This window comes from Hyperolius riggenbachi, chromosome 1 (assembly GCF_040937935.1).
Source record: "Hyperolius riggenbachi isolate aHypRig1 chromosome 1, aHypRig1.pri, whole genome shotgun sequence".
Lineage (NCBI taxonomy): Eukaryota > Metazoa > Chordata > Amphibia > Anura > Hyperoliidae > Hyperolius > Hyperolius riggenbachi.
The window spans coordinates 444,481,909-444,497,254 of record NC_090646.1 but is presented as its reverse complement, the minus strand read 5'-3'; the positions used below and the strand labels follow the sequence as shown (position 1 = coordinate 444,497,254).

Sequence of the window (15,346 nt, the reverse complement as noted above, 5' to 3'; positions counted from 1 at the left end):
CTATAACTAAAGGCTGATCTTTGAGACCCACATGCATTAGTTGCTTCTTGTGATGTTTGTTTTCCTTTAACCCTCTCTAGGAATAGTTTGCTGGTTTTAGAAGCCTCATCAGTGTTTGTTGCGGTCCTTCTTTACATTGATGCAAATTTTGTTGCAGTTTGCATACAGTTTGAAATTGGACCAATCAAAATTGGCAGCAATTCTAAATTTGACTGATCCAGTTTCAAGCTGCATACAAACTGAAACTAAATTTACATCAGCCTAGAAAAAATAGCATTTCATTAACTATTTGTGATCATTTCTAATTATGACATTGTTTATCTACTGATTTTTTATGTCTGTCTTGATTTTTGATTTTTAATGATATTTACACTTTTCATTACAGGGAGCTTTCTGGGGATTGGTTATTGGATTGTTAATTGGTTTGTCGCGGATGATCTCAGAATTCGCTTTTGGCACGGGATCCTGCATGAAGCCAAGCAAGTGCCCTAAAATTATCTGTGGGGTGCACTACCTGTATTTTGCTATTATCCTGTTTGGGTGTACCAGCATTATTGTCCTGGCGGTATCCCTCATGACGAAACCAATTCCAGACAAACATGTGAGTAAATATAAAACTGAAGCATTAATTACTGGATTGTATTCCATTTGATGTAACCAAGGTGATGATCAGTAAGGGTACAGATGACATTTTTTCTGGACCAGAAGTGCAAAATCTTATAGATGGGGTCACATGAGAAGAAAAAGTGGTTCTAACCATGTACCAAACTCAGGGCCGGTGCTTCCATATAGGCAAAGGGGGCAATCCCCCCCCCCCCCGGGGCCCCAGAGCCTATGGAAGCCCCACAAGATTCCCCTCCAACTGGCCTCCATAGGCTCTGTGGTGACCCATGACAGTGGGGATGTTGAGCGTTTACGCTGCATAGGAAAAGGAGAAGTTGAAAAATGGGGACCCAAAAATGCTTTTTAGGGGCCATATGATGAACACCTAATGATATTGTGTGACGGGGGAGGATTGGATTGGGCCTGGCAGCTGGCTCAGGGGCCCTCAGGGTGATCTAGTTGGAAGGGGGGTGTCAGGGGGACCCCCAAGTTACTTTTGCCCCATTGCATCTAGAACCGGCCCTGACCACACTATCCAAAAAACTGGATATGTCTAAAACAAAATCACAATGGGAAAGGAAGCTAGGCCAAGGGGAGAGGAGGTTAGCTTTTGGCATCTGAGTTAATATAAAAAATAAAAGTTGCTCCACCAGACTTCTCCCCAAAGCCTGTACTGGCCAAAACAAGTGGCTGCCTACCGACATTCCATGGACATGAATGAAAAGATATGCACACTGTACGACTTCTGCTTGCTTGAAGATTAATTTAGGTAATAGCAGGTGCATACAATTTAGGAGCAATGATGCCAATGCGTTTCACACTATGTGCTTACTCATGGGTAAGCTCTTAATGTAAAACACATTGACCTGTTGCTCCTAAATTGTATGCAGCTGCTTTTACCTAAATACATTTTCAAGCAAGCAGAAGTCATACAGTCTGTGGATCTTTATGTTCATGTTAATATTCAAGCTGCATAGAGCAGAAGTAGACAGAATCCTCGGGCCCTTTGGATGTTAGAGGCAGTGAAAGCTTGTCACGTGACTTTCTCAGGGTACACTCAGTCTATGACAACAAGATTATAATACCTTGCATAGAAACCCAGTAGTTGGTGAAAAATTACTAGAAACTATTAAAATTTCACAATTGGACTTGGCTGTGCTATCAGCAGCATTTCTAATAGTGGAGTAACAGCATCCCCATTGCAGAACAGATAGCAGATACCTCTAGTCTTAACAACACATACTGTAAGGACCTATATTATCTAAAAGAATGTACACTTCTTAGATGGGAGACTAAAAGCACATCTAGAAAAAGAATGGGGAAGTAGCACATTTTAAGTACAATTATTATTATTAATTGTATTTATAAAACACCAACATATTACGCAGGGTAGCACAAATAGATAAATGGGTTAACATATAAGGTATAGGTCCGTACACACGCCGGACTTTAGGCAACGACGGGACCGTCGTTGCCTCCCGCTGGGTGGGCGTGCCAGCGACAGTCCGGCGTGTGTACGCTCTGTCGTCAGACTGATACGGCTGTTTCTGAGCGATCCACCCGGCGGATCGCTCAGAAACAGCCGTATCAGTCTGACGACAGAGCGTACACACGCCGGACTGTCGCTGGCACGCCCACCCAGCGGGAGGCAACGACGGACCCGTCGTTGCCTAAAGTCCGGCGTGTGTACGGACCTTAAGACATACAAGGAGCTCACAACAAAACACGATCATGCACATTATTTGAAAACAGTAGTTCATTGTCTTTGGTCAAAATAGAGACTGTTCTAGTCCACAGTAAGACAGCAAGATTGCATAATCAAGCTGTAAACATTAGAGAGGAGGGCCCTGCCAGAGGCTTACAATCTAAAGCAGGGGTCCCCAAACGTTTTGAGTCGAGGGCCGGGTCAACATACTTCAGACTGCTGGGGGGCCGAAGTATACATAAAATGATGTAGAAGTCTTTTTGGGCCAGACAGTGAAGTATACCCAGGTGACAACCTGCAGTGGACAGCAGTGTCACCTGATGTATGGACTTTGATTGGAAACCAGCAAATTACTGCTTTCTGGCTTCCATGTGGATGTCTGGCTATTCTATATGTGGACAACCAATATTTAAAGATGCAGCTGACCGCATCTATAAGTAATACATTTTGTGTGTGGGGGCCGGGAAAAAAAACCTCAGGGGGCCACATTCGGCCCGCGGGCCTTAGTTTGAGGACCACTGATCTAAAGGGTGGGGGTAGAGACAATAGGTGCGTCTGTTGAGAGGGTGCCCAGCAGAACTTATTATGGTACTGATGTAGTGGGTTACGTGGGGTATGCGATCATGAAAAGGTGAGTCTTAAGGGCTCATTTGAAATTACTAAAGTATAGACTTATAAACCCCCTGAGGTGCAATGCAATCAAGCATATGCGAGGAGTAACGAGGACCCTGCTATGAGGCCAGACATAGGTCTTTAGCACTATTGTATTGCTGCAATATGGATGGATAAGGATTGTTGAGCTGGCTATGACTGCTAGACTGATCCCGGCTGTCACATCTTCTCATACCTAGAGCTAACAAGCCCATGTTAGTGTGATCTTTATGAATCTGGACCTAGGTCATAGTAATTCATACGAGAGATCCTTGAATATGAATGACCTATTAATGGGCTCACTCATTGGTATATTACTGTGTACTTTATGTTGTGTTTGTTTGTAATGTATAGGGATTTGAGGGGGAGGGGGGTGCACTGTGCCATGTTATGTATTTATCAGTAAACAAATCTATACATTTTGTACTTGAAATTGCCCACTTCTCCATTTTTTTTTCAGATTATGCTTATGTTTAGAGAGCTGCTCTTATTGCTATACTTACAAACCCTCCTGCTTTAATTATTTTTGAAATAAAAGCACATCTAGTTAGTGTGATGAAATGATCAGTCATTAGATAAAATCTATGAACTTTTAAAGGGTTTTTGCTTTTGAATTCAAGTTTAACAGATCACACAGTGTAAACTGGCCATACATCTTTGTCCCCCATGCAGTCTAGTATTGCCAAAATGGCACAGCCAATCAGTGGGGCCCCACTGTCAGAACAAGTCTAGCTTGTATGGTCCTTGACATGAGTGGTGCTCTGCAATAGAAAGATGGAAATCCCCCCCCTTGCAAAGCACTGTTGTCCATGTCAAGGAAATAGACAAGGGGCTCATCACCTCCTTATGTCCAGAATAGGTGGAGGTAGACCCAGGGGGAAGAGATGGTATAGGGGGCATATAGGGGGATTTGTAGAAATTTGATTTTGAAAATTTTGCAGATTTTTAAAATAAACATGTCACTGTTCTTCATTGATATGATCTTGTTAAAATAACATAATAAAAAATATAAAACAATGTTTCATTGGTAGCTTCACCGCTTGTGCTGGTCCTTGAGGAACAGCAAAGAGGAGAGAGAAGACCTTGATGCTGGTGATGACTGGGTTAATATAGAAGAAGATGATGATACCTATGACGAATGTGAGTCCAATATGTATTTTTTAACCATACTCCAAAGGTTTATTGATTTACAGTACAAGACTTACAAACCTTAAAGAACCACTATTGCAAAAACCGTAACATTTAAAATATTTATTATTTATTTATTGCATTTTATAAAGCGCCAACATATTACGCAGCGCTAGAAAACAAATGTAAACACATACAAATAAGAAGTACATTTCTTCCAGAGTAAAATGAGCCATAAATTACTTTTCTCCTATGTTGCTGTCAATTACAGTAGGTAGTAGAAATCTGAAAGAACCGACTGGTTTTGGACAAGCTCATCTCCTCATGGGGGGTTCTTCGGGTTTTATTTTCAAAAGCACTTAGCAAATGTCAGTTGCTCCGTCCTAATGCCAAAAAAGTGTGTAGCGAGGAAGGAGGCTAGCCAGCAATTTTGTATAAATAATTTTCAGGGAGTGTCTTTAAAAAGTATAGGCCATGCTGTGAATCCCCATGAAGAGATGGGCTAGTCGAAAACCTGTTGGTTCTGTCAGATTTCTACTACCTACTCCAAGTGACAGCAACATAGGAGAAAAGTTATTTATGGCTCACTTTACTTTGAGAAAGTGTACTTCTTATTTGCATATGTTTACATGTATTTAAAATGTTAAAAAATTTTCGTGATAGTGGTCCTGCACCAGAGTAGTGTGGCTGTGTTCATGCATGGAGGGGAATGCAGCTGTGAGCAATCTTCAACATTAATGTGAAAGATTGCTCAGAGGGTCCCAGCACAGCGCAGGAGGGTGGATGAGGATCAGGAAAGCCTCTGAGGTATTTTTTTTTCTCCCTGACAACAGGTAACCTTTAAGGAGGCCATAAACACATTGATTTTCCAGGTTGATTCCCACCAGATTCTAATGTACCGGGGATCTTAAGCACAACATGCCACATCGAACGTAATTTTTTTAATCAACTTTTATCGATAATTGATCGCAATTCTTCGTTTGACAGATGTAAAATTTTAATTTTTCGGGGGTGGTGGAGGAGCGATGGTAGACCAACGGCCTATTGCACTACACTGTATCAAACAGTGCAATGTTGCGGTTCAATAGATTTTCATTATAATGCATGCTGAAATCTATTGAAAATCTATGTGCAGTGTGTGGAAGGATTCAATCCTTCTCTGATCATATTCAGATCAGAGAGCGATTGATCTGGTTGTCACATTGAGTGGCAATCTATGTATGTATGGTCATCTTTACAGTACATTTTACATCATGATCTGTGCTTTAAAAATGAACTAAGTAGAGCAATATAATGCTGGTGAGAATATTTACATTGCGTTTCTCATTAACAGTAGAGTAAGTTGATGGCAAGTCATCTGTAAAAAAACAGGGTTACAGGGGGACAGAAAAAGTCTATCACATTATTCCAAGTCTATTCCAAGTGGAAAAGCGAAGTCTTGTCATAAGAGGGCCAACAGACGCACAGCATTTCCCCTACACTGTTCCTACAGGGTTCATTGAGGTATATTCAGTAAACCCTATTAAACTTCACCTGTGCATGCAGCGAAAGTTACGTTTATAGGGATTTACGGAAATTGGGCAACTTGTTTTATATCGTACACATACATTGATTATGTAACAGGCCACGTAGGTATGGCATAAATAACACAAGTTACACAAATTACCTAGCAAGTTACAAATTTAGTTTAAATCCCCGTAACATGCTCTGCCTGCACAAGTTAAGTTTAATGGAGTTTAGTAAATATACCCCATTGCTACTTAAAGAACAAGCGACACCCATGCTAACCTAGAAATAAAAAACACAGATACAAGTAGATAAATACTACTTCTACTTACATAACAGATGTATTGTGTTATCCACGTAATGATTCCTGTGAATTTTATAAAGGAAAAGCAGAAAATCCTATTCTAGGCAGTGGCCATCTTGCCAAGCTAATGCTGACATCATATCCTCCTTAACTTTTGTTTCCCCCCTCACTTCTCTTGCTCATTGTGTATTCATTAGCTGTCCTCCTCCCAGAGTCTTCAGACACTCCCACTGAGGTGTATACTAACAACTGCACTGTCTTTTTTTTTATTTACACATCCAATCGCTGAATCACCTCAGCCTTGCTTGTAAACACAGGTAATCAGAGGGTGTTTCTGATAAGCAGCTAGGCAGGGAAATAAATGGAAGAGGAGGAATATATTATTGATAAAAAGAACTCACAGCATTCAATTCTTTGCCACTGTTTGGCACTAGAGCCAGTGCTCCTAAAGTATATGATAATTACAAACCATAACAGCAGAAAAAGTTTTGCAAGTTTGGAATGCAGGATTAGCATCTTTATCACTTAATACACTCAGACCAGTTGCTGTTGAAATTTGATTTTTATGGTGACAATACCGCTTTAAAGGAATGTCATATGTAGTCAGCTATAAGGGTACAATGGTTAATTTGCATATATTCAGCAGTGATGCTCTGGGAGACATCTCAAGCTCACTCCAACCTGAATTATCGCAAATTCTTTCTGTTTTAAGAAAGCAAACTTTTGTTTTTCTTAACATCTTAGTAAGAGGGCTTTTAGGACCATTGTAGTCCCTTACACACTCCAATGAGTTCTGGGTCACCATGAGCTTGCTGGTTAGTCTGTACCTCTCGGTGTTACAAGCCCTACTGCATAGAGCCAAATTAATCCATGCCATGCACTGATGAGGATCAAACAATCCGAAACAGTCTGTATGCATGTTGGATTATTATGGCTCTGTACAAATTAACAAGCTGACACATCATTGCATTCCAGCGGTTCTGGAGGTTTAGCTTCTAAGGGTACAATGGTTAATTTGCATATATTCAGCAGTGATGCTCTGGGAGACATCTCAAGCTCACTCCAACCTGAATTATCGCAAATTCTTTCTGTTTTAAGAAAGCAAACTTTTGTTTTTCATTACAGAGATACAGTGGGATGTGAAAGTTTAGGCAACCTTATTAATCGTCATGATTTTCCTGTATAATTTGTTGGTTGTTACGATAAAAAATGTCAGTTAAATATATCACATAGGAGACACACACAGTGATATTTGAGAAGTGAAATGAAGTTTATTGGATTTACAGAAAGTGCGCAATAATTGTTTAAACAAAATTAGGCAGGTGCATACATTTGGGCACCACAAAAAAGAAATGAAATCAATATTAAGTAGATCCTCCTTTTGCAGAAATTACATCCTCTAAATGCTTCCTGTAGGTTCCAATGAGAGTCTGGATTCTGCTTGAAGCTATTTTGGACCATTCCTCTTTACAAAACATCTATAGTTTATTCAAGTTTGATAGCTTCCGAGCATGGACAGCTCTCTTTAACTCACACCACAAATTTTCAATTATATTCATGTCTGGGGACTGAGATGGCCATTCCAGAATGTTGTACTAGTTCCTCTGCATGAATGCCTTAGTGGATTTTGAGAAGTGTTTAGGGTCGTTGTCTTGTTGAAAGATCCAGCCCCGGCGCAGCTTCAGCTTTGTCACTGATTCCTGGATATTGGTCTCCAGAATCTGTTGATGCTGAGTGGAATCCATGTGTCCCTCAACTTTGACAAGATTCCCAGTCCCTGCACTAGCCACACAGCCCCACAGCATGATGGAACCACCACCATATTTTACGGTTCTTTTCCGTTAGCCGGGCGCAACCACTAGGTGGCGCTAAAACGAGTTACATCTTTCCCTACTATCCATGGCGGCCTGGAGAGGGAATAGTAATTAACGCCACCTAGTGGTTGTGCCCGGCTAACGGAATAGTACCTATTTTACTGTAGGTAGCAGGTGTTTTTCTTGGAATGCTGTGTTCTTTTTCCTCTATGCATAACACCCCTGGTTATGCCCAAATAACTCAATTTTAGTTTTATCAGTCCACGGCACCTCATTCCAAAATGAAGCTGGCTTGTCCAAATGTGCTTTAGCATACCTCAAGCGGCTCTGTTTGTTCTGTGGGTGGAGAAAAGGCTTCCTCTGCATCACTCTCGCATACAGCATCTCCTTGTGTAAAGTGCGCCGAATGGTTGAACTATGCACAGTGACTCCATCTGGAGCAAGATGATGTTGTAGGTCTTTGGTGCTGGTCTGTGGGTTGACTCTGACTGTTCTCATTTTTCGTCGCTTCTGTCTGTCTGACATTTTTCTTGGTCTGCCACTTTGAGCCTTAACTTGAACTGAGCCTGTGGTCTTCCATTTCCTCAATATGTTCCTAACTGTGAAAACAGACCGCTGAAATCTCTGAGACAGCTTTTTTTATCCTTCCCCTATACCATGACGGTGAACAATCTTTGTCTTCAGGTCATTTGAGAGTTATTTTGAGACGCCCATGTTGCTTCTCTTCAGAGAAAATTAAAAGAGGAGGGAAACTTACAATTGACCCCTGTGTATGTAGGCAGTGGCGTAGCTAAGGAGCTGTGGGCCCCGATGCAAGTTTTTCAATGCCCCTCCCCCCAAGCACTTTATACATAACAATTGATACGGCACACAAAAACCTGCCAATGGCAACTACAGTGTCAGAGGTGCAAGAAGGGGATGGGGAACAGTTTGCTAATGATTACCACTACTCAAAGTATCTCTAGAAGTGATTATTGCATGTTACAGGGCCAGAGTTAGGACACCTATGTTTACCTGGGTACTTCTGTGCAGTATAGGTGACTAAGCATAAGAATGCATTCTTCTGTGAACTAAAACCCTGGCTTTTAATTTAGCTGTAGGGATAACAGTTGTGCCTGGATGAGTGAATCTGTGAATGCATTTGTTTGAACATTTGCATGTGAGTGTGCGAAGGGTTAATGGATTTTTGTTTTTTTTTAGAAGTGATTATTATGAGCACAGGACCAATAGGAAGCTAATACTGTAGTTGAGGGAGGGCCCTTCCGGGCCTCTCTAGCCCAAGGTCCCCGATGCGGTCACAACCTCTGCAACCCCTATTGCTACGACCCTGTATGTAAGTCATGGGTCACTGAGCTTACCAAGCTAATTTGAGTTCCAATAATTAGTTCTAAAGGTTTTGGAATCAATAAAATGACCTAATTTTATTTAAACAATTATTGCACACTTTCTGTAAATCCAATAAACTTAATTTCACTTCTCAAATATCACTGTGTGTGTCTCCTATATGATATATTTAACTGACATTTTTTATCGTAACAACCAACGAGTAATACAGGAAAATCATGACGATTAACAAGGTTGCTCAAACTTTCGCATCCCACTGTATACAAGAGTTTTAACCTCCCTGGCGATACAATAAAATCACCAGGGAGGCGGCGCAGCATTTTAAAAATTGTTTTTTTTTTTAATTATGTAGCTAGCCTAGCGCTAGCTACATGATAGCTGCTTTGCAGCGGCACCCCCCCCACCCTTTCCGATTGCTTCCGGCGATCAGAGCAAACAGGAAATCCCGTTCAGAATGGGATTTCCTGTATGGCTTCCCCTGTCGCCATGGCGATGATCTGGATGACGTCATCGACGTCATGGCGTTTGGGGGAGTCCCGATCCACCCCTTAGCGCAGCCTGGCGGTGATTGGCCAGGCTGCGCACGGGATCTTGGGGGGGCCCTCTAACGCGGCGGGTAGGGGTGAATCAGCGTGGAGCGTCGGTGATCTGCTTGTACACGCAGCTAGCAAAGTGCTAGCTGCGTGTAACAAAGCAAAAAGTGTGGAACTCGGCCCACCAGGGGCTGAAAAATCCTCAGCGGCGGCTTACCCCGAGCTCAGCTCAGGATTATCGCCCAGGAGGTTAAAGAGAATGTTGTTAAATACTTTTTTTTAAACAATATATTTATTGATAAATATGCATTATGCAATAAGCATAACAATTACAGTTCTTTTCCTTGATGTAAAAGAAATGTGGTAAAAGCAGTTCTAGTGCAGCATTTTTGTCACCATTCATTCAATTGTATTATTTGATCTTTAATGCAGTGAAGGAAGTTAGCTGCTGGAAGAAGGCTTACAACTGGTTCTGTGGGTTTGAAACCAAGAAGGCTCCTAAGCTTAGTGAGGAGGAAAAGAAGGCCATGGAAGCAAATATGACAGACACCTCAGAAGTGCCTCTTTGGAGAAACGTGGTCAACATCAATGCCATCATCCTGCTTGCAGTGGCTGTCTTCTGCCATGGCTATTTTGCCTAGATGTGATGTAGAATGTGGAATCTTATCAGACTTTGGTCCAGTCACCTCTCTGTTATCAAGGATTAATGACAGAGGTATACGTTATGACCTTTTGCTGCAAAGTAATGGTGTATGGATATGAATGTGATTCACAAGGAAGAGCTGCCTTATGGGTAATTCATCCTTCCCATGCTGCCCTGCTAAGAGTACATACCACACATGATCACACCACACATGCGTGCCCTGCTCCAGGAAGTGAAGTGGTAGGACCTTTCTATTGGAGCACATTCATGCATCAATGACCCATTTGATGCAACAGATGTGAATGGTTCATCATTGACTGGATTCCTAAATAGAGACATGCTATCATATATTATTGAAATAAATATGCAGGAGTTTGAATAGAGGCAATTATATTACATATTTTCTTGTATTTTAATAAAAAAATAATAATAATGATGATGATGAAACTGGATTCTGGTATTTAACTACTATTTGTATGTTGATAGATGGTATTATTTGTATATTACAACTTGAACCACCATGCACATGCACACGCAATGGAATCAGAAGTATAATACAGGCCACTAGAGTTCCTCCTCCCCGCAGTTTCTGTGCTATGCTCATTGCTTAGCTCTGTCTATCTCCATTTCCTTTGTGTCACTGTCTATGCAGCTAGAGCTCTGAAATGGGAACATTAGGACAGTGTAATAATGTGGAGAATAACACAACCCAGTGCTGAGGTGAAATACTAATGTCTAAAGGTGCGTACACACGCTCTATTTGCAGGAACGACGGGTCCGTTGGCCCCTCCCGCTGGGCGGACATTTGAGCGATAGTAGAGCGTGTGTACAGTCTGTCTGCAGACTGATGAGGCTGTTTCTGAGCGATCCGTCGTTCCTTATAGTAGTGCATGTGTACGCACCTTAAGCATCTACAGCACAAGTGTCAATCTCAAGGCCCGTGCACCAAATCCATCCTGTCTCGCTATTTTATGTGGCCCCTGAGAGCTTCAAATCTGCATGACTGCAAGCAATAAAAGGAGGACATTAGGAGCTCCAACTTGTGCTGATTATGTGCTCCCTGCAAACTAGAATTTACAGTATAGTAGGACCAGTGGTACCAGCGGTGTCTCCATATTTACAGAGATGGCGGACTGTAGCCGAATTATGTACATACACATCATTTTTTTCACTTGTAAGCATACGTGCGTACACCTTTGGTCATATACAGACTATTTACAAACCTCCCTTAAGGGGATAAGGAGAGGTTTGTTTCAGAGGTTTTTATGTGAAACAATAAGAAGAAAATGAACTATGGACTATCTGAGCTTTGTACAGAAAAAATAAAAAATGAATTTGTGCCTTTACTTCCTTTACTGGCCTTTGCAGGCATAAAGTTATAAAAATTCCACTTCTCTTGATTGCCACATCTAGTATTTCAACCATCTGCGTGTAATAATGTATGTGATCTTTTAACCAATAAATAAATAAATCAAGATAGCAGGTAAGTAAACATCACCACCACACAAGAGAAAATATGGCACTGCTCGCTACATAGAATTTTATTACAAGGGAATACAGCATATAGTCCATAACAATTAATGTTGATAATGCAGCAATAACCTCTATTCATAAGGCCTCATAGTAACACACTAATAACTGTCTATCATTTCCAACTAAAAAAACATCTCCTGCACTTGTCCTTTCTTTACACAAAATGCAACAAAATTGCTAGTTATTAGTCGGTATGAATTGAACTACGGTTAATATAAATTGTTATCTTGGTAAAGGTCTCCACTCATTGCTGACATGAAAGACCTAACAGTTTTGATACTTGCTTGGTAAAGGACCTCTGAATACAGTGTCTCAACCTACAGAGCTGAAAGATTGCCAAGAAAGTCACAAGAATTTCATTAAGTATTAAGGTGCGCACACACACACTACCAAATGTAACGACGGGTCCGCCGGACCCTCCCGCTGTGCGGTCTTTAGCCGACAGTATGTGCGTGTGTACGCGCTGTCGGTGGACTGATAAGGCTGTTTCTGAACGATCCGTACGACAGCGAGTACTGTCGGCTAAAGACTGCCCAGCGGGAGGGTCCGCCGGACCCGTAGTTACATTTGGTAGTGCGTGTGTACGCACCTTAACTAAAAATGTAGACGAGTCACATTTGTGTAAGGTAAAGCACTGGCAGTGGGTGCAGAGATGGTCATCAGCCAGTCTATTGACTCTTTCCATAAGACGGCATTACCAGAAAAAGTTGACCTCCCAAGAGAATTTGAAATATAATTCAAATGATAAAATCTATTAAATAACAGCCGTGACAACCCCCGCTGCATGCACGCACGCCCAGTGCCGTCCATGACCGCTGCCCAAAGCCTGCCTATGGCCACTTGCCGTGCATTCGCGACAGGCACTGACACAGATGCACAGACACAGGAGGATGCAACGACACAGGGAGATTATTATATAGGATGTATATGGGCAGTTGCATTATTAGGGTCAAAGATTCAGGGCAGAAACCCAGGGTAACCTATGTTTGGAGCCCCCTTCCTCTTAGACTCCACTGTCACCACTGCTTATGTTTTCAACAATTGATATTTTTTCACACGCTTTCCCACTACTTGTACATACCCCGATCCTGCCCTACCCACTGCACCACATATCACTGCTCAGCATTCCCTAGCACTCACACACCAGCCACTACTCCAGTCTCCTGGCCACAGTGACAGTAACAGTAGGAGATTAACGACCAGGGGAGTAGTGAAGCCGTGGTCAATAAGTGAGTACTGGGGGGCTGTAGGCAGGCATATGTGTTAGGCCCCGTTCACACTTGCGTTTTTGGAGAAAAACGGACCGGATGTCCGGACCGGATCCGGACCGTACCGGACCAGACCCGTATGGATCCTATCCGGATCCGGTCCGTTTGCATACGTTTTTCATCAGGTATGAATACGGCTGCGATCCGGATCCGTTTTTTTAAAGAGATACACACTATAACACACTATTACACACTATATAAAAGTGGAATACATCACAATCAAACAACACATATGAAAAGCCACAAGGCCCCCAAAACAACACTTGTAGTCAACATACCCTCTGCCACTTGCTGTCTGCGGTTCAGGTGTTCGAACCCCTCCACGTACAAAGCTGGGCCCATGTGTCCCCATCCAAAATGGCCGCTATTACCAAAGAAAACGCATAGGAAGTTGGGTAGAACGTCCTGTTTTTATAGCCAGTGTGTTCTGTGCTTAAAATGATTTTGTATGTACAGTGAGACAGCTTTTTTTTTTTTTTCACACTGTGGGTCTCAAATTTGCAAATGAAGTGCTTCCTTTGAGTCTAAGACTCATAAATTGTAGACTATTCACTTGAAAAAAAGGAAGAAAGATATCATATAAAATCTATATCATTTATTTATCACAAATTATAAAAGTATATAGTAGCTTAATTCTCTATAAAAACCAGAGCACATGCTCCAGTAGCCTGGGGGACATAGTCATCGACCTGAGGGCCCAACGTTTGATTATTAACAACAGGAATGGGTTAAACAGTTTGAAAGCTGGAGCTCACAGCAAAAAATAGGCCTAAATGATGTGGACCACAAAAACAGTTCCAATTCAAAAAGGATATATGTCTAAGTACACAGAGATATAAAGTCCTGAGCAATCCAAAAAAGTATCAGAGATTCAGGCAAAGCACCTTCCTAATATTGCAGTAGACATAGATAGTAATAGGTATTCCTCATCATCTGAGTAACAATATTCCTGGGTTAGACAATGCAATCAGTGTAGTCACCAGCTCTGGTACCCCTCCTTTAATCTTCAATCATTGTGCATGAGCAAAGGTCATCAAAGCATCCATCAAACATACTGTTTACGTGACTATCAACCTCAGAATCAGTTGTAGTTTTAGGATATAGCTGATGAGCCTGCCCTGATGATGCTGGCGATTTTGCCAGGGAAACCGGTCGGCAAACCAGGGCTCATCGCCCACCAGTAGCATCGCTCCACCTGGGGGACAACTGGCTTCGATCTGTACAGGACGGATGAGTATCTCCTTGCACCCTATGCACTTTACCATGACAATATGCACATGAATGGATTCCATCTCTCTCCTTACCAACCTAACTGAGGGCAATGCACAAAGGCAGTAATAAAGCTCACAACGGGACCCCCATGCTTTGAGTCTACATGACATTTACGTTTTATCCTCCATCACGTGACCCCATATGGATTGGAGAGCTGCATAAGGGAACATTCCCTGGCGGACTTCTACACTGTATATCCACTTATCTGTTGAACAACAACACAGTGATCTCCTAAACTATATCCTAAACTACAACTGATTCTGAGGTTGATGGTCACGTAAACAGTGTGTTTGATGGATGCTTTGATGAACTTTGCTCATGCACAATGATTGAAGATTAAAGGAGCGGTACCAGAGCTGGTGACTACACTGATTGCATTGTCTAACCCAGGAATATTGTTACTCAGATGATGAGGAATACCTATTACTATCTATGTCTACTGCAATATTAGGAAGGTGCTTTGTCTGAATCTCTGATACTTTTTTGGATTGCTCAGGACTTTATATCTCTGTGTACTTAGACATATATCCTTTTTGAATTGGAACTGTTTTTGTGGTCCACATCATTTAGGCCTATTTTTTGCTGTGAGCTCCAGCTTTCAAACTGTTTAACCCATTCCTGTTGTTAATAATCAAACGTTGGGCCCTCAGGTCGATGACTATGTCCCCCAGGCTACTGGAGCATGTGCTCTGGTTTTTATAGAGAATTAAGCTACTATATACTTTTATAATTTGTAATAAATAAATGATATAGATTTTATATGATATCTTTCTTCCTTTTTTACAGTGAGACAGCAGTCTTGTTTAATACGAATTGTGGCTATAAAGGAATCAAGTTGCTGGCTCCTTGCTTGTCAAGTTGTACAAATTAGCATTTAAAGGGGTGGCTCTCCTTAATATTTTTGTAAATTCAGTGTTCTGTGCTTTCCGTTTCCCATTGGTTTCTATTGCCGGATGGTGCAGTCAGGCTCCGGTCCGGGTAGAAAAGTGTCCGGAGTCCGGCTCCGGTCTATACGGAACGGACGCGTGTGTACGGCCGCATA

General features: G+C 41.8%; 1 protein-coding gene across 1 annotated transcript in view; it reads left to right on the top strand.

Annotated features, from left to right (window-relative positions):
• The window catches only part of SLC5A1 (solute carrier family 5 member 1), an 80,510-nt gene extending 69,843 nt beyond the window's left edge, over nucleotides 1-10,667 (top strand). The window contains exons 13-15 of the mRNA XM_068271461.1: nucleotides 386-601; nucleotides 3,991-4,099; nucleotides 10,021-10,667. Of these exons, the coding sequence (XP_068127562.1) occupies nucleotides 386-601; nucleotides 3,991-4,099; nucleotides 10,021-10,229 (534 nt within the window). The 3' untranslated portion in view covers nucleotides 10,230-10,667. The remainder of the gene's footprint in view (nucleotides 1-385; nucleotides 602-3,990; nucleotides 4,100-10,020) is intronic.
• Nucleotides 10,668-15,346: the final 4,679 nt, after the last annotated feature.